The sequence below is a fragment of the Carlito syrichta genome, unplaced genomic scaffold (assembly GCF_000164805.1).
Source record: "Carlito syrichta isolate Samal-C Ts95f unplaced genomic scaffold, Tarsius_syrichta-2.0.1 Scaffold113530, whole genome shotgun sequence".
Taxonomy (NCBI): Eukaryota; Metazoa; Chordata; class Mammalia; order Primates; family Tarsiidae; genus Carlito; species Carlito syrichta.
Window position 1 is genome coordinate 25288 of NW_007057626.1, and position 23684 is coordinate 48971.

The window sequence follows — 23684 nt, forward strand, 5'->3', positions numbered from 1 at the left end:
GTTTTTTTTACCCTTACCTAAGTAGTGCTATCCCCATTCTTACCTTTCTCCATTTTTCTGAGCCTCGCCTAAAATGAAATGCCTGTGTTATGTTTTGTTTGGTTTTTAACATGTGTAACATATTAGAGGGAGATAATGCAAAGTTGGAAATAGCTAGTCTGATTGGTTATGACAACGTATTAAACACTCTGGTAGACCAAAGTTCCCCACTTCTGAGCCCCAGCAAGGTAGGATTGGACATTTCCTAGGTGTTTCCTAGCTGTTCCCTGTAGTAGCTATTATCATATAAACTTGCAAGTACTCTTAAAAATTTACCTTCTCTCTAGATAATAATCTTGAGAGCAGAAGTGGCACTTATGCACTTGGAATGTTGCCAGCAGCTAACATAGTGTCTATTGGCATGTAAGTACTCAAAATGGAATTTGTAAATGAACTGGCCTGTGACGGGGAAAGAAAAATAAACTAATTCCAATTTAAAATATCCCCCACAAAAAATACTATGTTCTATATTGATATCCATTACAGTGAAACTACTTTACATTCAAGGCAGCTTAGGACAAGGAATTAGGAGACTTGAGTCTTAGCCCTGGTGTTGACACAAACTATTGTAATCACTATGGGCAGATTAAGTATTCTCTCTGGTGCCAGTTCCGTGGACTGTGAAGGGAGAGAATTTATATTCTGCCTTTTTCCAAACAGAATTGAAGGTGACCCTTGAGACTATCTCTAGCTCTTGACTAATTTAGTTAAACTTGTGGGAGATCTGAGAATAATGCTCCCTTAATGGGAAAGATTTCTCAAATTGAGAGTTTAGGTATAAGGCATTTGTTAAACGATCATTTACTAGGGCAAGTGTACTCTATCAAACTGATTAGCCATATGTTATTGGTTGCAAAAATCATAAAGCTATTGAATCACCTAGGCCATCTGGAGGGTAGCTCCCAGGAGTGACAGAATTGCTAAAAGACTCAGGCTACTCCAGGAACCTTAGAAAATAAAATTATGCTCTCAAATACCATCAGATCAGCTTAATTTTTCCCATCTACCAGCAAAGTTTTGCATATAAAGAGGCTCACAGTATCTGGGCTCCTGTGCTTATAGTTTTATCACCAAAGAGCAAAGGTTTTCTACCCTCAACTCTAGCTGGAAAAATCCTGAGGAAGGACGCTGGAGAATTTAGCTTTAGTCACATGTACACACTCAAGACTAGAACAACTCCAAATCCAGGAGACAGTGGTATAAGCAGTGACCACTCTTAGGTAATGTGGGTACTGTTGGCCACTTACAGTGACTTGAGAGACACAGTATGTAGGAGGGGCTACCTCTACTTAGGCAACATGTTGGGGGAGGAGCACAAGTCTGCATGGCTGAATCATTTTGAATCTAAAACCCCTCAGTTGTATTTACTAGCTCACTTTATGGAATTTTATATATCTATACCCATGTAGATGTATCTACTTACATTTCAGATTGACATAAGTAATGTATAATTTCTTAAAAAAGAGAAAAATATTTTCCATAAAAATATTTTCCATAAAGTGGTGTATTATCAAACAGATACAAATCTACTAGCATCTTAGAACTTTATAATATGCAGAATAAGTGGAAAATTAAGACAACTATGTTGGACATGCCAAAAAGGAAGATGAAGAAATTATAGTTGAAACATAAATGCCCTGAAAAGGGGTATATTTCATCAGAAAAGTATAAAGTAGTTGCTCAGTAAGTTTTTCTGAGAAGAAATAAAAAGGTAAATGAGATTTCTTGGAGTTTGAAAGAGCATAACATAGATTGAATATGCCAAATGAGCAGCTGTTTTAACATTGCCTAAATCTTATGTCTTTCTAGCTGTTCACTTAACTTACCCTCTAATCACTAGCCAAGGACAGAATCAGTTTTTCAGAGGTAACTATTGATAATTGTTTTACAAACTCCTCCCAAGTTTGTTCTGTACTAATTAGTTGTCTATTTCAAATATTTGCCTCCACCCATAAGGCCCAAGTTAACCTAATTAGCCCTTTCATGACCTTCGTGACAGACAGACCCCATCACAGCACCAATCATGTGATTAACCCACCCATCTGCCCGCTATACATCACCTGAAGTCAATACCTGTGGTTACCTGCCCCTTCATGATGTCGTGGAGCAGACCACCACCCAAATACCTTAATGACATTCCCTCACCAAAAGGAAGGAGTAAAAGAATGCAACCATGAGCAGCCAATCACCATTGCCTTACTAGACTCTGGTGTGACCAAGTGCTCTTTGAGCTATGGCCGTCACCATGTTCCTGGCTTTGGCCTCCTTCCCTACCTCAGGAAAGTGAATCTTTTCTTTCTGTCTCTAATTTACTTTTTAAATAAACTATATATTTCCAGCCTAACTTCTGGGCAATTCTTTGCATCTTTTATGTGGCACCAGATCACATACCAGACACCCACACCCACAGTGGGCCTGACCTAACATTCTGAAGGCCCCTGCTGGGAGTGTGACCTAACAGAGCTTAAGAACTAACCTCAGTTGTGATCTTTCTGGTTGTTTTTACAGATTGTACTGACTCAATTCAAAAGGCCAAAACCTTTGCCAGATAAAAGATGTTTCTGCTTCTGCTATGAACTTTAAAAATAATAACTTTGTTGCTAAGAACCACTTAGTATGTGTTATATGCTTTCTTGCATTATAAAATATTATTCAGAAGACAATTTAGCTTTTCTTACTAATCTTGGGTACTTTTTATTTTTGCTCTTCCTCTTCTAGTTGTTACTGTGTATATGTAGCTATAGTTCTATAACTAATGAGCCAATTCTATGGGTTAACACTTTACAGATAAATATGGCTTAAAGAAATAAAATGGAGTTCTTTTGAATAGACATATATAGAAATATCCCTATTAGAAGGAAACAGATCAAAATGTTAACAGTTAAATCAATTAGTGATTTGATTGCAGATAATTTTAATCTTATATTTATAATTCTGTCTATTTTCCAACTTCTTTATAAAGTATATAAATTATTTTAATATTCATATTCAAAGGTATAGAAAAAGAAAATAAAAGCAATAAACTTTGAACCATGTATAGTGTAGAAAGTTCTAATATCTTTAGTCCTGAATCCAAGAGAGTAGAAAGAAAACAGTACAATTATAAATATTTCATGAACTTTAAAATAGAAACATACAAGAATGAATGGAAAACTATGTAGATTCTTCTTACAGATGGATAACAGTCCATAAGATAGAGACTGGAGAAAAATAAGAACAGGAAACTCAGACACAGAAATTCTAACTATATAATCATGAGTAATTCAATGAAGAAGAAAAAGGAAACATCTAAAAGAACCAGTTTGACTACAACATCTCAGGTAAAATCAGGTATAAAAATATCATGTGCTTTTGACAGAAGGAGAATAGAAATGAACTCAGAAAAGATTCAAGCACTGTTTGAGCCCATCAAAATAGGGTCAGGAAACTCAAACCAAATCTAAAGACAAATTTGAAGAAAATGCTAAAGACAGAAAAAGACAGTAATGGAGTTTATTCACAGAAGTATTGTTGAAGACATAGAGGAAGACTACAAGTTTAGAAGATAACACAGAGAAAGCAGACATAAATATTATAAGCTAACATTATTGTCTTCAGAAGAAAGATTGCAGACTGAGCAATCATAAGACATTGTTCTGTACATCTGATAATTAGTATAATGCCCCTCTTACTGTCCCTGTAGACAAAGTGACTGTAGGTTGGCTCTAAAGTAAAATGAGTAGATTTGTATAGGCTCAGACTATGCCCAAGGACTGCCAATTATTTAATCACGCTAAACAAGAGGTAGTTGCCAATGTAGTAGTTCAGGATTCAAACCTATGTCTGGAACTAACTTCATTAGAAGACTGGTTTAAGTCATACAAAGCATACTTATCAAATTTTAGCTAGATATAAAGGCAAGAAGCAGAACTGACATGATGGTTGAAATGAGTTTTAGAATGTTTTCTGAGAGAGATGAACTTTTCTATTCATTGTTGGTAAGTCTAAATATAATTTTTGAAAATCTATTTGAAAATAGGTGACAAGAACCATAAAAATGCCCATTCCCTTTGATCCAGTAATTCTACTAAGAATAATGTCTAATAAATAGTTTTAAATGTATAAAATAATTTATGCATACAAATACCCAACATGGCATTATAATAGTGAAAACACTAATAAAAGAGGGTTAATTATAGGGTATATTATGAGAATTCTTATAACAAACTATTATTCAGTTATAAAAATGATGTTTACAAAGGTTCACTATGGGAATGCTCATGGTAAACATTATATAATTTAAAACTATGACAATAAGAGTGATTAATCCTGGGTGGGAGCTTCTGTGCAATTTTGTTTCCATTATTAGTTTCCACTTTTCTTAAACTAGACAAAATTTATTTTCTTCATTTTGGCATATTCATTCTTACCCCAGCTATCTACATAATATGTAATACCTTTTCTTCTTTTCTAAAAGAATCTTGATTTGGTATGGGGTAATAAAAACTTGATTTCCTTGGGTTTCTTGTGTTAATGGTAGTTAATACTAATGAAATTTAAACAACAGCTTACTGGGGGGAGTATGTAATAAAACTATTGTTTTCTGAACCTTAAAAAAAGTGAGAGTGGATACATGTAATTGTTACATATCTTTGACCCTTTCCTGCCCAGAAACCAGTATGGGAGGCAGAATTCTGAGATAGTCCCTAAATTTCCACCTCTGGGGCACATGCCCATTGAGTGTAGCTGGAAGCTATAAATATGATGGGGATAGTCACTTCCTTGATTAGATTACCTTACATACAATTCCATTGTAGCAGACCAGAGAGAGAGACTCCTGCTAACCTTGAAGAGGTAAGCTGCCATGTTGTGAAAGGCCATGTGGCTAGAAACTCAGGTCAGTACCTAGGAGCTAAGAACAACTTCCAGGCAACAGCCAGCAAGAAAACAGGAGCTCAGTCCTACAGTCACAAAGAATTGAGTTTTGCTAACAACCTGAAAGAGCACAGAAGAGTCTGGCTATGGCCAGCATCTTGGTTTTATCATGATGAAACCCTAAGCAGAGAACCCAGACAACCTGTGCCAGTACTACTGATCCATAGAAACCATGAAATCATATACTTGCATTGTTTTAAGCTACTTTAAATTGATGGCAATTAGTTATACTGCAAAAGATGACAAACTGCCATCTTGTAATGGAAGAAAGCCATAGGCTGAGGATGGTGATACAGGAATTTGAGCCTCTCATGATGTTCTTGATCTGCTGTGTAGTCCTGGATATAGGGTTCTGGATTTGTTGCATGTTATAAATGAACTATTCTTTGATTAAGTCGCTATTTTTAAGGTCTCTTTCAAGTGTAGATGAACACACTCTAACTGAAATGAAAGTCTTACTTTTAAAAGCAAAAATTATAGATAAAAAATGAAACAGGATTCAAAGATTGAAACCACAGAAAAAATGTAATTGATATTAATAAACACGTGAATTCAAATTATCAGTGGCTTATTTGCATAAAATCTTATTTGATAGCATATTATTTGAAAAAGAAGAAGGTTTTTAGTTGGTAATAAGTAAAACGAGTCAAAAGTTTGATATAGCAACTCAATAGAAATTACATAGTATAATACTATATAAGACAAAAATATTGCAACCCAGAAAAAGTAGGTAAGAGTCCCATTATGTCATGCTCTGTTCAATCTATACCTGGTATATTGTCAATAGATCTGGCCACTCTACTTCAAATGCATATTGACAGATTATAGAGTATCCATGTAAAGCAACCAGAAAGGTAACTGTTCCTAAAGCCATTTCACATAAACAACAACAGGAGTTTTTAACAAAGAGAAGCCTTACAAAAAGATTTTTAAAAATCATTTTGTGCTTGGAATTTTTGAAAGTCAAATAAGAAACTAGATGTTGGAAAATTTCAAAATTTGCAAATTATATAAAGGTTATATATTAACATTTTGGACATTCTTGGAAAATAAGAAAAACTGATTTTCAATCTAGATGGTGAACTCATTTACAAAATTTCTACAAATTTTGGCTTCTTTTGTAGACCTGAAACTTAAGTTTGCTATTATGCTCTTTGAGTTAGATTTAAATATCCTTAAATCTATAAAACCTGCTCAAAACCTTACTCTTACTATACCTTAAATACCTCTTACCTATATTAGAACTCTCAGTGATTTAAAAGAGAGTACACTGTTAATAGCATGCAGGGAGACAATTTAATCACTTTATTTTTCCTATTTTGATTTTATATCCACCAGCTAGCAGAAACACAGTAAAAAAAAAAATCCAAGTTTTGAGATATATAGAGAGAACCAGTGCCGTATAATCTGACTTTTTTCTTGTCCAACATCTTCCCAGTGTACTGCTCAGAAGAATAGCACAGGAAGAAAGGTAAAAACTCAGTCTATTCAGAAGTAATTGTATTGTATTAAGGTTGTACACTGAGAAGTGTCCTCTGAGTTTCCATGTTAGCTCTTTGAAAAGCACCTATGCTACCTGTCCTACTTTCCCTCTCTGTGGCCTCATTTTCTCATCTAAACGTGAGAATGCCCAAAGATTAGTTTCTCAATCCTCTTCTCTTTTCTATCTATACTCACTTCCAAGTTAATCTCAATGACAGCTTTAAATACCATGTATATGTTCACAACACAAAAACTTATACCTGCAGCCTGGACTTTTTTGTTCTTAGATGCATAGCAGCCTTCTAGACTTTAACATACAATAAAACTAAATCTTGATATCTCTTGCCTATCAATCCCTCTACATCTCAGGACCCCCATCTCAAAAAATGCCTACCCTATTCTTCCAGTTGCTCAGGCCAAAATCTGTGGAGCCATCTTTGAATCCTCTCAGTCTCTCATTGCCTTCATGTAGATTTCCAGGAAATCTGTGCCTGTGAAATGTTCAAAAATACATGTAGAATTTGACTGCTTCTCACAATTTCTATTTTTTAGAAACTACATTCTCATCCCAGTTGATCTTCTGCTTCCAACCTTTCCCACTATAATCCAGGTGCTACATTACCACCAGAATGCTCCTTTATAGCAAATCCTATCACATCTCTGATCAAACCCAATGGCTTTGCTCACAAAAAAATCCAAAGTTATTACAATACACTAAAGACTCATCATGCCCCCCCCCACCTCTCTGACATCATCTCTATCACTCACTTGCTCACACCGTTGCTCACTCTACTGCTCACTCTTCCCCATGCACATGTTGCCTTACCTTACTGTTTCAAAGCACAGCTGTGGGTTCCTGCCACAGTGCCTCTACTAATACTATAGCTGCTTCAAGTACCAGTCTCTCTTCAGAAACTTATATGGTCCCATATTGCTCATCTTCCAAATACTTAATTTTAAAGAAACAACACCTTTTCAGTGAAACCTTCCCTGGTCACCTGTCTGCAATTGCTCTCCTCTTTCTGCACTCCTCCCTATGTCCCACATGTTACATATGCTATACAAGTTCTAGAGATCTCCCCTTCAATTTTTTGCTTAACACTTATCTCCACCTGATAAATGACAAATTATACATATTTATTATATTATCACCTATCTCCACCCACTAAAATGCAAGCTCCAAGAAGGCAGAGCCCTAGTGACTAAAATAGTGTCTGTCACATAGAGATGTTCAATGATTATTTGAAAAATGAATGAAACTGTAAAATAAATAGTTAGACCACAAGATGATTTTGAATATAATATTATTGTATTCCAAGCAAGTGGTAGAATGAAATATAATGACATAGTACTCTGGGGATTATGTATGAGCTTCTATCACTATGGTAATACTAGACCTCTTTAGACTCTGATATTTTGAGTTTACTGCTCATATCTGTCCATCTTTACAAAAATCTGAAACACAAAAACTAAACTTATAACCAGATTAAAAAAGAAGGTGGTAATAGTCACTCCAAAGGATCCCTTCCTTTTCAACGAGATTCACCCAGGAGACACAGTAGGGCTACCATAATGAGCCCTTTGAGGTGGTATTAAAAATTGGGATTTTACTCAAACCAGGTGAAGTGGGGACCAAAGAGAGGCCCAAACTTTGCCTGTACAATAAACACTTTTCTATCTATTCCTGAATTTTACCCCACATCTTTAAAATTAAAAAATTTAGAAAAAATAGAGATTTACAACACAAAGATTCAGAAACATGTTGTACCTATGCACGCTCATTAATTTTAATTTTAACACCCCTCTTTAATTTTAAGAACCCTAGGGAACATGAAAGCTAAATTATGTGCCTTATGGCTAAGCAATGATTTTGCCTACATGGGAACATTCAAAGTAACCAAGAATTGTAAAAGTTCTCAAGATAGAAATTCTTTTCTCTGGAGCAACCTTTGACAAGCAAAATTATTCTCAATAAATGAGTCCACTTCACGTAGTTCAAGGAAATGGACTTACAACTCTTGAGTTTTTTGTCATTTGCTTTTCTACATTATCTCTAGGACAATTTCATCACTTTAGGATATCTCTGGACAAAGCAAGCTAACCCCATCTTGTCTTTGAACACTCCTCCAGAACATTAGGTCTGTGAATGCGGCTGCTGATCCTCACTTTTGTCTACTGGCATATTGATTTTCCCCCAATCTCAGCAGGCTTTCCCAAGAAATCAATATCTTGATAGGAGCGAAGCAGATGGAGATGAAACGGAACACCTTGGGAGGGTAGGGCTGTCGACCACAAATCTAAGGGTGCTTCAAAGGTGGCAAACAAGACACATCAAAGAAGGCAAAAGATCTCAAAACAGGCGGCAAGCAAAATCAATACAAAAAAAAAAATGAAGTAACACAGGGAAAGAGAAAGCAAACATGTCTTAGTAACAAAATTCCTTCTAAAATAAGGAAGCAATCCTGCCCAGGATTGAAGAGGAAGGAAATTAACATTGGTTCTGACAGAGGAGACAGGGCCCTTTCCTATTGGGTTTCTTTTAATAGCAAAAATCTGGAAATAATGAAAAAATGTGCATCAGCATTCAAAAGATTTCAACACATTTTTTAGAAATCTGAAAGTAATAAAGAAGTAGCAATGGATTTACTAGAGTATAGACAGTGTTATCTAGAGGGTATGTAGAAGGAGCTATGAACAATAAGAGGGCTAATTCATACCCACAGAATTCAAGAGCCCAATACTCAAATACAAGGTCTGACAATTAGGTTTACAAACCATCCCAGGGGAAGTACTACATAGCTCACTGCTGAATATCATTATGGTCACCTTCAAATCACTCCCCTTGGGAAGCTCTGCACTGATACCAGTACCTGGTCTACCCATCCAAACAATTTTGGAACTCTCTTTCTAGAATGGCCATCAGAGTTGTCATCGTATTAACCTTGATGTCTTGAATATTATCAAATGTCTTCCTTTCACTATTCCCTTTATCTTTGAGTAAAGAAAAAAGTCATTGGGGGCCAGATCAGGTGAGTAGGGAGGATGTTCCAATATAGTTTTTGTACATAAGCTCACGATGTCAAGTGTTTGTGCACTTAATTGTCAGACCTCAACAAATAACAACAAATAACAATGATAGCTCTGATGATCCATTCCAATGACAAGTGGATGAGGTACTGGTGTCAGTGCATAGCTTCCTAAAGGGAGTACTTCAAAGGTGACCTATAGTGATGTTCAGCAACAAAGTATGTATAATTGTTTTAGGTTGAGTTCATGAACTTAATTGTCATCCTCTTATTAATGGTAGCTGAAATCAGGAAAACTGGTGAAAAGTCAAAATGGAGATGTCAACTCCATCCCTTCCCATTCTTTCACATAGAATCCCATCAGCTATACATTTACACCCCAGTCAAATACTGGCTTATCCTTTGAATCAACTAAAGAAAAGAGACTTGAGACTCAAGAGGCACCAACTAGTGTCTGCAAGTATGGCAGCTGGACTACTCCTTCCCTCCACACAGAACTTTGGCATCTTTACCCTAGAGGGAGAGAAGAGTTCTTATTTAGAGAAAACATCTCTAATAACAAATATCTGGGAGCTCCCAGAGGCTGCTGATGCAAAGTGAAATCCACATATCAACAATCAACATAACCATTAATCAACAAGCCTATCTATACACATGGAGTTTTGTGTCTGATTTCAATGGTTTTGCTCCTAAATATGTCTAAGGGGGATCATCAACATAAAATAGAGAACAAAAAATAGACTAAAAAGATAGCTCTAATTTTAAAATAATTGTAAAAAACCGAAAGCTCTCATTAAAAAGATAAGAAACAGAAAAAAATACTTTGGAAAACAAATCAGTATCCTTGCAAAATAGTAAACTATTACATTCTTAACCACGAATAGGATGATATGAAAAAGAAACAATCAGACAGTAGGAAAGAACTCTTCAAAATTAAAACTGTGATTGCTGAAATTAAAAATTATATAAAAGTGGGAAATTAAGTCAGAAATAAATAGAATAAAACAAAAATTACAAAGTGCTGGAAATATGTGGGAAAAAACTCATAAGTTCACAGACTTAGCTCAGAAAGTTACAGCAAAGAAGGAGTTTTATAAAGAAAATGAAAGGAAGTAATAATCAAAGAAATCAAAGAAATTATATTTTTCAGAACAGACGTTTCTAAGTTGAAAGGGCTCACAGAGGGCCCAGAACAATAAATGAACAATGGTTTATACAGAGCACAAGATTGTGGAATTTCAGATTAACAGTGGTAAAAAGATGATCCTAAAAACTGCCAGACAAAGAAAAACAGCTTACACACAAAGCTTTGAGAATCTGAATGGCAGGAGACTTCTGAAGAGTAACGCTAAATGGTATGTTACAATGGAGCAAAGCCTTCAAGTTATACAGAGAAATCATTTTAAACATAGAATTCTATACCCATCAAGGCAATTAAAATTGCATGAGGCTTGGAAAACACACAGAAGAATCAAGGATCAGAAATGTCATGCAGCTTTTCCTAAGCAGAAGCAGGAGGCTGTGTTTCAGAAAAACAAAGATATAAAATTGGAGCCCAGGGTACAGGCTATCCAACAAAAAAGAACGGCAAAACAAAGTCCCAAGATCATAACTGTGTGATGGGTCTACAAAGCATTCAAAACAAATGACTTGAGGAAATACAGGAGTCTGGGATGGAGGCCTCCAGGACAAAATGAGTCTCAATAGAATAAACAATAAAATGGATTATTTTTGAAAACATTAAGGAATAATAAACATCCACTGAGGATAAGCATAGATGGTAAATTATGTGAGTGAATAATGTTTTCATATCTAATGATACAAATCAGGGTTTGTGTCATGATACAGCTAAAAGTAGTGAAAGAACTATACTGGCAGGGTAGGGGGTGGGTGGGAAGTAGTTAGGTAAGAAAGTTAAATATTCATCTAGCACAGCAAGTTATTAATGGGTATATCTAAATCTAGTAAATCAAGAAATAACAATATAAACTAATATTTAGACACACTGAAGTCAAAAAAAGAATCAAGCAGAGATTTAAATAGAGTGATCTGGCTTCTAACTCCGGCTCTGCCACTTGCTAACCATATGATTATTTAACTTCTGTAAGCCTCATCTTCTTAATGCATAAAAAGATATCTATGTCATAAGAGTTTGTGAGGAGTAAGTGAAATGATTAAATAAAGCACTTAGGATAAGGCCTGGTAGAGTAAACATGAATTTTGTAAATATAATTTTTTTACTATTATTCTTACTAAGATTATTTGTGGTCTTATATTTACAATTATCTGATGACTGATAAAGTTAGGTAATTCTGTTGTAGCAACACGTTCTTACTTGCATATCTTAGAATAAAGACAGAAAGCTTGACTTTGCTTTCTGGGAAAGAAAACCCAGAAGTTCCTAAAGGTGGGTTCCTAATGCCACACTGCACAATATCTATTTAAAGGGTGTTCTTGGTGGTGCCCTTGAGTGCTTGGGGCCACTCCTACTCTCGGTAAGTCAAATAAAACATCAAGGGAGCTGCTTCACTCTCAGATGGAGGTAACAGTTTTTTCTTCAAGTGTACTCACTGCTCTTATAAAAACCACCGAATTTTATGGAACATCATATTATATTGTAATTATTTGTTTATATGATTTTCTCCTAGGAGATTGGGAAGTTCTTGATAGGAAGAAATGGTGCCCTTTATTATCAGTACTCCAGTATTTAGCAAAGTGCCTACCTGAGTACAAGTACATGACAGGTATTCAAGGAATATTCAGGAATTAATGAAGAACAAATTCCAGCATAATTTATCTTAACCAGGGTGCAAATCAAAATCTCGATGATTTGACTTAAGGAACATTTTCCAAAAACATATATTCTATGCCCCTAAAGATTTCTATGAGAATAGGGTCAAGGCATATATAATTTCTTTAAATTTTAGGTTCTAGGAGTACACATACAAGTTTGTTACATGGATGTATTGTGTAGTGGTGGAAACTGGAGCGCCTTGGGTGACCCTGATGCACAGTCTTGTTCAAGGATCACTGGATAGAGCATTGGACTAGATCTGAAGTTTAGGTCTGGTTTCATCAATGACAATCTTCAAAAAGACTCCCTAGAATTCTGTTTATTAGTTTAAAAAATACAAATATAAAACTTATTGTGTATGGTTCAAATGATAAGTAGTTGAAACAAATAAGAGAAACATGGAAAATAAGAGTATGAGAATTTCAGTGAAGAGAAACTTGTTATATTCTGGTCCTGGGGTGTGAAGGAGAATAAGTTGGATAACTAGGTGCACAGGCTAATGTTAGATTCTTGCAGTATACTGAGTGGCATTACCGAGCAAAGAATTTGCAGTTTGCACTCTAGAGCCCAAGGCAAGGCATTCAGGGGGCTTCTCTCACCTTCATTTTTCTTCTTTACTCCTCCATCCACACTGCAGGGCACTACAATCCCACCGCTGTGCAAAGTACCTAGAGAGCTTTCTGGATGAAAAGAGTTATATAATGCAGAGTCCTTCTGGAAACTACAGCAGTAAATTAATTTTTCTGCTTCTACATGGTTCTCTAAGGATATAAATATCCCACAAAGGGCAGGGGAAATAATAATAGAGTAAAAGAATCCTCTGAAAGAGTCCTTGAAAGGCAGTGTTGCAAACAATTCTTTTCCATTCAGTAAGTAGTGACCAAGTGATCACCCTCTGTATGCACGCCATTGTGACGGGTGATGAGCAGGGACTCACTATGCCATAAAGAAATCATCTTAACATTGTGGCAAGGGACAGGAGAGGCTATCTGAGAGTCAGTAACAGCTGCTGTTGGAGCCAAGCCCTAAAGGAAGAGTGAGAGATTAGCGCATAAAGGTAGGGAGTATGTTCTAGGAAGGAAAAATGCCAAGATGTGAAGGCAGTATACGGTACAGCATAACCACGGGATAAACAGGGAAACAGAATAGAGTTAGAGAGACAGAATAGGCCTAGAGAGACAGAGAAGAACCTCACTATCTAGGTCTTCTATGCTCAGAAAGAAGGGGTTTCTGAAGGATGAGTAACCTGGTGTCTGGTTTGGGTGTCTGTGGATATGAGGTCTCCCCATCAGATGATTATGTTGCAGAAACGCTGAGGAGTTCAGCTGCAGACACATTGGGTTTTAGAAGTTTGCTGGAAGATAACTAGGTGGAGATGCCAAAGAATATAGAAGTCTGAAGTCTGGGAAAGAAGTCAAGGTTGGACACAGAGATCCGGGGGGAAAGAACCAAGCTCAAAGACAAGCCAACTTACTTTCTAGTAAAGTCTTCTTTATCCCAGAGACCCATGGGAACAAGCCTACAAGAATTTTTTGTTCTCAGAGAGGATCAAGACAGACTTCTCTCCGTCCCTAGCCCACAAGAAAAGAGCAGGCCAAACAGGGCACAAGAAACTTTTTTTAAATGATTATTTTCAATATTATTTAACCGTAATCTCAGTGGGGAGTGAAATTGCTCCTTCCACCAGGAGACATTTGACAATGTCTAGAGATATATTTGTTTGTCACAGCTGATTAGGGTATAGGGTGCTACCAACATCAGGTAGGTAGAGGCCAGAGACGCTACTAAATATCCTACCTTGCAAAACCCACACTCTCTCTCCTCCAACTCCCAGCTAAAAACTATTTGGCCCCAAATGCAATAGTACTGAGGTTCAGAAACCCCAGGTGCCATGCTTTATATTAGAATTTTCCAAATTGTCTAAGGAAAGGGCACTTATTGAGTAAGAGTTATTATTTAGTTGACATCTTTCTTTTAAGAAAAACCACATATGTTTGTCCTTTGATTATTGTACAATTGCTAAGAAATTATTGAGTCTTTTGGTTCAGACTTCTGCAGTCTATTAAGGAGTCTCAGTCTGAAGGGTTTTGCCAAGGGACATGGTTTGACATATTGCACAGCTTTACCCTCTCTGTTCCCCATCCACCTTGTACTTCAGCCTCATTGAACTTTAGCATTTTCAGCACTCTGTTATTTCTCAACTCCATGCTTTTCACATGCTATGTCTTCTGCCTAGAATATCTCTCCCCTTCCATCTCTGCCTTTGGAAATCTCTACAGATTTTACAAGTCTGTGTTCCCCTCCTTCCTTGATGCATCATATGGCCCCTACAGATTTCCTGAAGAGGCTTCATCTCTCCCACCCACATGCCTGGCGCCAGCTAAGAGATGTATATATGTTGGTCCAGCCCATATGGTTCACCTCAGTCCTCTCTTCTCATGAATGGTCACTATCTACAGAGATGAGGTGAGAGTGTGGATAGCTCTCTGAATGACTGCATCCTGTGACCTCAGAAAAACAGGCTTTCTTCAGCTGGGCCCAGGCTCTAGAATCAACCAGGAATTACAAATCTGAGAAAGAGCACTGAGGATGAGGTATTTTGGCAAACCATAGAAAGCATGGGCTTTAACTAGACAGATAAGAGTCTGAATTTTGCACTGACACAAAGTATGTCTTTGGACAAGTCTCTTAACTATGCCAAGACTCCTTTTCTCCATAAAAAGCAGTAACAATGCCTTATAGTGTGTGGTAAGAATTAGTGATACTAACTGTGAAATACTTAGAAGGTTATATAAGAAATGATTGCCCTCTCTAAAAAAAATAAATAAACAAACAAACAAACAAACAAACAAAAAAACAGGCATGAAAATATTCCACACACAATTGCAAGGGATTCCTAGATAATCCTGCCTGCTGAAGTTAGCCCCTGTTCTATAGCCAGCTCATGGTGCCTTGAATAGCTAAAGTCCTCTCCAAAGGTATCTTTAGAAAAGTGTGTTGGAGTTAGGGGATTTCTCAGGCAAAAGTTATACTTAGCAAGAGTGAGAATTATTTACTGTGGCAGAGTATCATAATCATGAATTCTGAGTTGGTTTCTGAAGGCTCCTTATTGCTAAACCCAGGGGTTTTTCTAACTTTCTTCTCTCACGCTCAGAGATGTACTTTGTTGGGAAAAATGAAATATAGACAAAGAGCATCAACTGTCTTATACATTCCCTACAGAAGGAATATCATGGACAAAAGCACAGAGATGAGGAACAGAAGGTGTCTAGCAATGACTGGAGGAAAAGTGATGTTCAACTCCAACAATTCCAGGAGAATTTCTTCATTTTGTTATATTTCTTGGAAGACTTATTTACACATATGCATATCTCACATCAGATTTAGAGCTTTTGGAACTCCTAGAGGGATTACACTTCACTCATCTATCTATCTCAGTCCCTGGTCTATCATGTATCAGTTGCTCACTAAATGGTAATTATATAAGGTCAGATTAGGAAAGGCCACAAAGTAGAGTGCAGTGTGGTGGTTAGGTACCTAATCTGTACTTTTTAGCACATCTGGCTTGAAATCCCAGCTCCACTACATACCAACTGTGAGATCTTTAGCTAGTTGTCTATATTCTCTAATTGGAACTTTAATTCCCTTCTCTGTAAGCAGGAAAATTAATAGTACCTAACTTGCTAAATTGTTTCGAGGATGAGCTAATGTATGTAAAGCCACTAGCACAGTGCCTGGCTAAAGAGAAGCTATTCTTATTCTGAGACATCACTGGTAAACTTTGAAGAGTAAAGGGTCAGATGTTAAATAGTTGAAGCTGTGCAGGTCATACAACCTCTGTCACAACTACTCAACTCTGTAGGTGTAACAAATAAGCAACTGTTGATAATAAGTAAACCAGTGCGCATGGCTGTGTGCAATAAAACTTTATTTACAGCCAGGCACAGTGGCGCAAGTCTGTAATCCCAGCACTTTCAGAGGCCAAGGTAAGGGGATTGCCTGAGCCCACAGGTTCAAGAACAGCCTGGGCAACTTGGCGAGACCTCATCTCTACAATAAATCAACAACAACAACAAAAAATAGCCGGGCATGGTAGCTCGTGCCTGTAGTTCCGGTTACTTGGAAGGCTGAGATGGAAGGATCGCCTGAGTGCAGCAGATCGAGGTTGCAGTGGCTGTGAGTGGGCCGCTGCACTCTAGCCTGGGCGACAGAGTGAGATTCCAACTCAACCCCTCCCCCCCAAAAATCCCGCTATTTACAATACAAGGGCAGGTTGGTGTTTACTGATGCCTGGTCTAAGGTGTTGAAATTTGAATCATTAAGAAGTAGAAACTACAGAAGATTCTTGAACTAGGGAATGACAAAATCAAAGTCATCCCTTGAGCAAGTTGAGTCTTTAGCAGCACACAGTACAGACTAATATGAGCAAGGACTGGAGACAGATTATTATGATTGTCCAAGTATGAAGCAGAAAGGATCTGGGCTCTAAGTAATAAAAATGTGAATCATGCAGGATGGAACGACATATGCAACACCTTGTCTCCTACAAACTGAGCTATAGCTATATTCTCCAATGATCACTTTCTTTTCTCCTACAATATCCTAGTTAGGTCACAGATTATCTAGTAAATTGTAAGCATAAGCTTACAGAACTGATTGGCTAAAGATAAAATAAGAATGCTATTACTAATTTATACTAAAAGCAGATGACTAGCTTGAGTTTGATAATCTTACACTTAAGTATTCTTAACTTCAGGAAACAATTTCCATTTTTCATGTAGGGCATTAAGAATCTGTCAGAAGTGATGATTCAGATAGTTGCACTGTAGACTGGTGATCATTATATGAAATGATCATGACTATTAAACACAACCATCATTTCCTATAAATTGTGTTTCCAACTTTGCTCTGGTTTTAGATTTCAGATCAGGCCCTTTCTTTTATGTCCCAAAGTACAACTCTAATCAGATCAGCTAAAAACACAGGGTTAAATGTACTATGGCTAATTGAATCAATTGAGGCATATTTTGTAACCTCATCTAAACTCTTTGGAAGTTGCTGCCTAAAACCTGGAATGTATGTTTTCCATAGTGAATTCTGACATTTAAGGAAGAAAAAAAAGTCCCTTTCTCCAAACACAGAAAGAGCTTAAAACACATTGTTCATAGCACAGACTCAGAAACAAAAATAATGCAATACAAATTGTGTTGATCAATGAATACATGAGTCACCCTAAAAAAAATTTTCATAGTTTGACATTTAAAAGATGAGAATTGTCAGAGATGGCCTATCACCCAATCTAAAAATAAGTGGATTTTAAAACATTATTTCCTATACTCAATCCATTGAAACTAAATTAGAAGAGCTATCTACCCATGCACAAGTGCAAGTATGTATGCATTTCCAGTTTGAATAAATGCATTATGTTTTCTGCTTGCATATTTTCTGGAAGTCTATAGAAAGGAATGATATGTGATACTACTCTTCAAGCAGATTATACAAAATAACCACTTCTTAACTGCTATATTTTTCAGCATGAAGAGCAATTAAAAATAATGATAACTAAGAACTTAATGAAACATGGAAAACATTCCCTTTGCAAAAGAATTTCAAGCTAGCATTTCCTAAATGTGTCCCACTGCTCTGTTAAGTGTTCTACGTGGTCAAAAACATTTCAGAACTGCTGCATGGTATAGTTCCCTTTTGAAAGAGATAAAAAAAAATTTTTAAAACATTATTTTAAAAAATTATTTGTAAAACACATAATCATTTTAGAAATCTAAACTAATTATAGGGCACATCTTAATTTTTACATGTTAGCATATAAAGGAATAAAAGGTGTATGTTAGAATCAAAGAAATAAGGTAATAACAATATAGCTTTAGGAGAATCACATGTCTCAACAATTTTTTCATTAATATAGTAATATAATAACAATGCCTACTCTACAGAATCACGCTAAGGATTAAATATTCATGCACATAATATTCACACAAAGCTAACAAATAGCTAAGAGCAAGAAATATAGCTATTGGTATTACTGGAGATTCAGGATGCTCATTAGACTATCAAGCTCCTATCAAAGAAATCTTACAGTAAGGAGAGCAGTTGTTTCAATTGGTTTTCTCAGATTTATTTGATCATGTATGTTAATCCAGGTTCACAGTTACAAGGTACAGAATTTGATACTGGTTGCTTCAATATGGGAGTTTACTCAAGGGATGTTAGGAAGCCTGTGGACCCAATTCAGGAGTCTAGAGAAACAGACTTCAGCCTAAGCCTCCAGAAAGAAATTCAAACTCCACATAAAGCAGTCTTGATGAGGGAACTGCTGCCAGCCACCATCAAGCACTAAAACCTAAGCTCTTTGAAGCTTCATGAAACTCAACTTGAATTTAACTGTTCCTTGGCCAACAACAACTCTTGTTTCTTTGTCAAGCACAGTACCCTGTATGCCCTGCTTTCTCCCAAAGCTGGAGGCCTATTCTGCCACTACCCTCCCCAGAAAAATGGATTCTGCATTGTGCCTTTTTCATCTAGTTGCTCACTTCTGAATCTGGGTCATCTGCCTGTGCCTAGCTGCAAAGGAAGCTAAAGAAGAAAGTTCTTTCCGGCGAGGTGAGTCTCCCATGGCTAGAAGCTCCCCCAAGGACAGCAAAAGTGTTTTGACAGTCGCTGGAAAGCCAAAGAACATGAAAAATATCCACTACAGTGTGAAACATCCACTCCTCTGCCTAAAAGCGGAATACCATCTTATTGGATACACTATTGGTTACAATCCTTTTCTCAGCAGAAGGCCACACACCAACATTTTTATCTTTAGCTTCAGGGAGGAGACAAAAATTGAGTAAAATTTAACATAAGAAACTTCTTCGCAGGGGTCTCCTTTTTCTTAGAATATTCTGGGAGAGAGAGCAGATCCAAAACGTCAAAATAACAGCATAGAAACAGGCAAGGAAATCTGTGAGGAGTAGGGCTAGAGCAGAGGGGAGCAGGAGCAGGGAACACTGTGATTCTTTCTGTGAATTTGACTTCTATCTCCACTGTTGCATAGAGACGAGTTGCTCTAGTCTTTCCCACCTACACTGATGTTTTCATCGTGTCCTAATTCTGAACACAGCCACACCTGAACCATGGAACTAAAAGAGCAGAATGGAGCAGACTGGAAAGACTACGATACAGAAACAGATCCTTTCACCGAAGCACAGCTGTTGTGTGTATCACAGCAAGACCAACAGAGGGGCTTGGATACAAAGAGGGCAGATGGTATAGAGTGTGAGTGAGTGTGTGTGTGTGTGTGTGTGTGTGTGTGTGTGTGTGTAGTGGGATCAGATAAAATGCATCGGGGAGGTCTCACATACATTATCTCAATGCTCACAGCAGCTCTACAAAGTGGGTGGGTGTAATTAGAAAGTTAATCTGAAGGCAGTCACTGATAGAGATTCAGGCAATGGGTACCAAAAACAAACCAGGTAAATTGATCAGCAGGTAGCCAGGCTCAGTCAACCAATGATAGGCCCAGGAGACAGGGCTCTGGACTTTGGAGATACACTAAAAGGGCAGGGCCCTCATTCTAAAGAGACAAATTGACTAAAACATATTATAAAGGCTGAACATGGACACAGGAATACATTAAATATCTGTTATTGGTGCTAGGGTATGATGTAGAATGTAAAGTGAATTCAGTTCCTGATCTAAAAAGTGACCAAGTAAATTGAAATTACAAACTAGAAATAAGGATGTTATTAATAATTACGCTGGGACAGGAGGTATAAACAAGGAATGTTTGGGGCAAAATGGGACATGTGATCACCCCAATTATACATTACCTAGAAAATCCACAGGTAGAATTCAAGGAAACACAGCAAAGTCAGAACAAGAATGCAAAGGTTGAAAATCAAAGAAAACCAGGTTTCGAAAATACTGTGTTTATTTTCTTTCCCTTGGTTTTAATATTGAAAGAGATAATGTAAAAAATTAGAAACTCCAGCATATATTTAATTTTTATATTTTCTCTCTTAATTCACTAGCTAGCCAAGGGCAACCATGATTGTTTCAGCAACAGCATTAGGCATGAAAACTCTCATGGAAAATTAATCTGTAAGATTAAAGTGCAAGAGGGCAAATTTCCCTATAAAGTGGGGTCAGTGGCAAGGTGGAGGCTGGTTTCAATGACAAACTCCTCTAACACCCTGCAGGTTTCAGCTGCAGGGATGGCCAAGCTGATGATTTGTACCTGAAGGATTTCTGCCGGATGTGCCCATGGAAACAAAGCCAGAATTTTAGGGCTTTGACTCATTAGAAGTTTCAGTGATGGGAAGAAAGGAAATCAGATGTTTAATCACCAGACTGATTGTGATGTCACTCAAGAGGACTCACTGTTAGTGGATTCACTTTCCAAGAGAAGGATTTCTATGGGATGTGTTTTCTTATCTCAAATGTAATCAAGGAATGAATTGGCAGCTGTTCCCAAATGCTGCCATTTCCACTCCAGGCATACAGTTTGATTTAGGCCTCGGTTTTGCAAATGTAATACTAAACTCAGAAAGTTAGCAGAGCTTTATCAGAGATCTTTAAAAAGACTTTTCTGAGCAATTTGACATCCCAGCTTGTCAGTGCTACAGTATTGTCCTTGAGCTTCTAGGTGTTGGCTTTGAATATCTGGCAATGGCAAACAATTTTCCCTAAGATGTTAGAAAGACAACCTCAATACCAGTATGCTGAAGGGAAAAGAGATGTTGAATGTAGCTACCACCTTTTAAAATAAAGCCTTGTACTCTCTTGGTTGTATCAGATTGTGAAATTCCATGTTCTCCCTTCCCCACACTGTACAAAGCTTCTCTTCAAAGTTTACACTTGCAGGGATTCAGAGGATTAGAAATCCAGTATCTAAGTCAGGTGGGTCAGCCAAGCCTCCATGTAATGAACATCATGTCCTTAAGCAGACAGTCTGACACCGTAGGGCTGAGCAAAGAAAGTCAGAGGGAGGGGGGAAAAAAATGCTTGGAAGGTTCTTTGATCACCCAGTAATTTCAACACCCACAGCATGCCTCTTCCTTTTCTCTTTTTGATTAACACTTAATCACTATCCAACACACTATGTATTTTACTTATGTCTTGTTGTTGTTATCCATGAAGGCAAAATTTTATCTGTTTTATAAGTTTCTGTATTGCCAATGCCTAGAACATTTGCATGGCATATAACAGTTATTCAATAATATTTGTTGAATGAAGAAATGAATAATGTAAGACTTTTTCTCCCCTATAAATATAGGCCATCCCATCCAGCTTGCCCTTACAATGTAATATAATCAACTGAACAAAGGAATTCTCAAAAATCCCACACCTTCTTCCTTGTGCCTGGAGACTTCTGGACTGCAGACTGATTATTTCTGAAAGAAGTAAATGTGAAGAAATATGCAGGAGCTATGGAGTGAAAATGAGCATAGGAATAAAAGAAAAGGAGAATGGTGAATTCATCCACATTTTGGAAAAAAAAATCCAGGTTAACATCCATGGATTATAAAAAGATGTCTTATTTGTTAAATTTCTGTAACTTAATCGTACCTGTGGATTGTGCTGTACTTTTCTCATTTTATAGCAATAAAACCTTCAAAACACACACCAAAGAGGCTCAATGACAGCCAAGAAGTAAAAAAGTGATATGGACTGTATCCTGAGCCAAAGGAAGAATCATAAGAACTAGGGGGAGTAGGAATTTTAAAAAGAAAGATGGGAGAAGGTACATTGGTGCACTGATCTCAGAAGGAAAACAAGAGCCACAGGAACTGAGGAATAATAACTTTCCAAATATAAAGGCAGCTTAGTGACAGCAGAGCAAGAAGGCAGGCATTGAGGCTCTTCATGAATGATTGAAACAAAAGAACATTTCACTGTGACAGAAAAAGTGGTATCATTACCCTCTTCCTTTCTCCACCAGCTCTCAATTCAAGTAGGTGCTTCATGATACTAATTTGTATACTTCAGTGGTACACTCAAATCTGGGTTTTCTTTCTAGCCTCTACAACCACTACTCTGATTTAAGGTCTCATCATATTCCCATAGGAACAGGGTAACTACCACACCACCATCTCTGGGTTCGTCATCCTACAATCCATCTTGCCACAGTCTCCAGGGAAAATTGGATTGTTCTGCTCTCCAGCATAAAACTCACTATAGGATTCTCCTTGGGCTATTGGAATGATAATGATTCAAGTTATATATTCAAACCATTCTTTACTGATGGACACAAATGTTCACAGTAAGGCTTAAGTGCAAACCCTATAAGTACAGGCACAATGCCTATCTTAATCACAGCTGAATCCAAACAACTAGCACAGCACTGTGCTTTTACCATCTTTTCATTTCTAGCACAGAGCACAATTCCCGACATACAGGTGAATGTATTACATGTTGACTGTGTAAATTGATTAATATATAAAGAAGGCAGTGACACTAAGTGTGAGTTGCATTTTTTCATTTTCTATATGCACTATAAAATCATACTTACCTAATAGGGTTGTGTGTTGTGAGGCTAAATAAGAAAATGCACAGAAAATCTCAAAAAACAAATGTAGTTATCAGCTATTATCACTGCAACCATGTAAAAGATATTTTGCTCCCTCTACCACAATCATCTTAAATTGTGGATAATAATTCCTGTCTTACCTATTCATTGTCTTGATATGAAAAAGAGCTTAAAGCAGTTTGGCAACTATAAATCACTACACAAACACATATTATGATGATGATTATTATACACCATTTTCTTTGTGAATCTTGCCTATAATCAACTTATACTATAATGTCACATTACCTTTGCTGATGTTTCAAACCATCCTACGAAACCATGCTCCTTGCAGAACTGGTCCATCTTGAGGCCATTGTTTATGAGCACATCCTTCCCTTGGTCACATTTGTTGGCCAACAAAACCACTGAAACTGGTTTGCCATTGGGGAGACTTAGCTTGGAGTCCAAATCACTTTTCCACTTTGCCACTGCTTCAAATGTAGCTGGCCTGGTGACATCGAAGACAATAAAGGCACCCATAGCTTCTCGGTAATAAACCCTTGTCATGTTTCCAAATCTTTCTTGACCTGTCACCAAAAATAAACAAAAAATCAAAAATGTATTTCAATTGTAAACTGAATCATTTTAGAACTCCATGAGGCCTCCAGCATGAGTAGGTCACTACTCAGATGTATTACTCAGAGATTCACTGCTTAACTTTAAAGAATGAACTAAATATGCAGTCATGCATTTTGTTCTTTATCTTTGAGTGCAGAATAAAATTCACTCATTTAACAAACATGTATTAAGAAACTTCAGTGTAGCACGTAATGTTCTAGAACTATGCAAATATGGTAACCATGTATGGGTATTTAAATTTAAATTAACTAAAACTAAATAGAACTTATAATTCAATTAT

At 37.0% G+C, this 23684-nt stretch overlaps 1 protein-coding gene across 1 annotated transcript in view; it reads right to left on the reverse strand.

Moving 5' to 3' along the window:
- Positions 1-23684, reverse strand: part of RAB38 (RAB38, member RAS oncogene family) — a 65416-nt gene that overhangs the window by 19629 nt on the left and 22103 nt on the right. The window contains exon 2 of the mRNA XM_008071633.1: positions 23072-23352. Within this exon, the coding sequence (XP_008069824.1) occupies positions 23072-23352 (281 nt within the window). The remainder of the gene's footprint in view (positions 1-23071; positions 23353-23684) is intronic.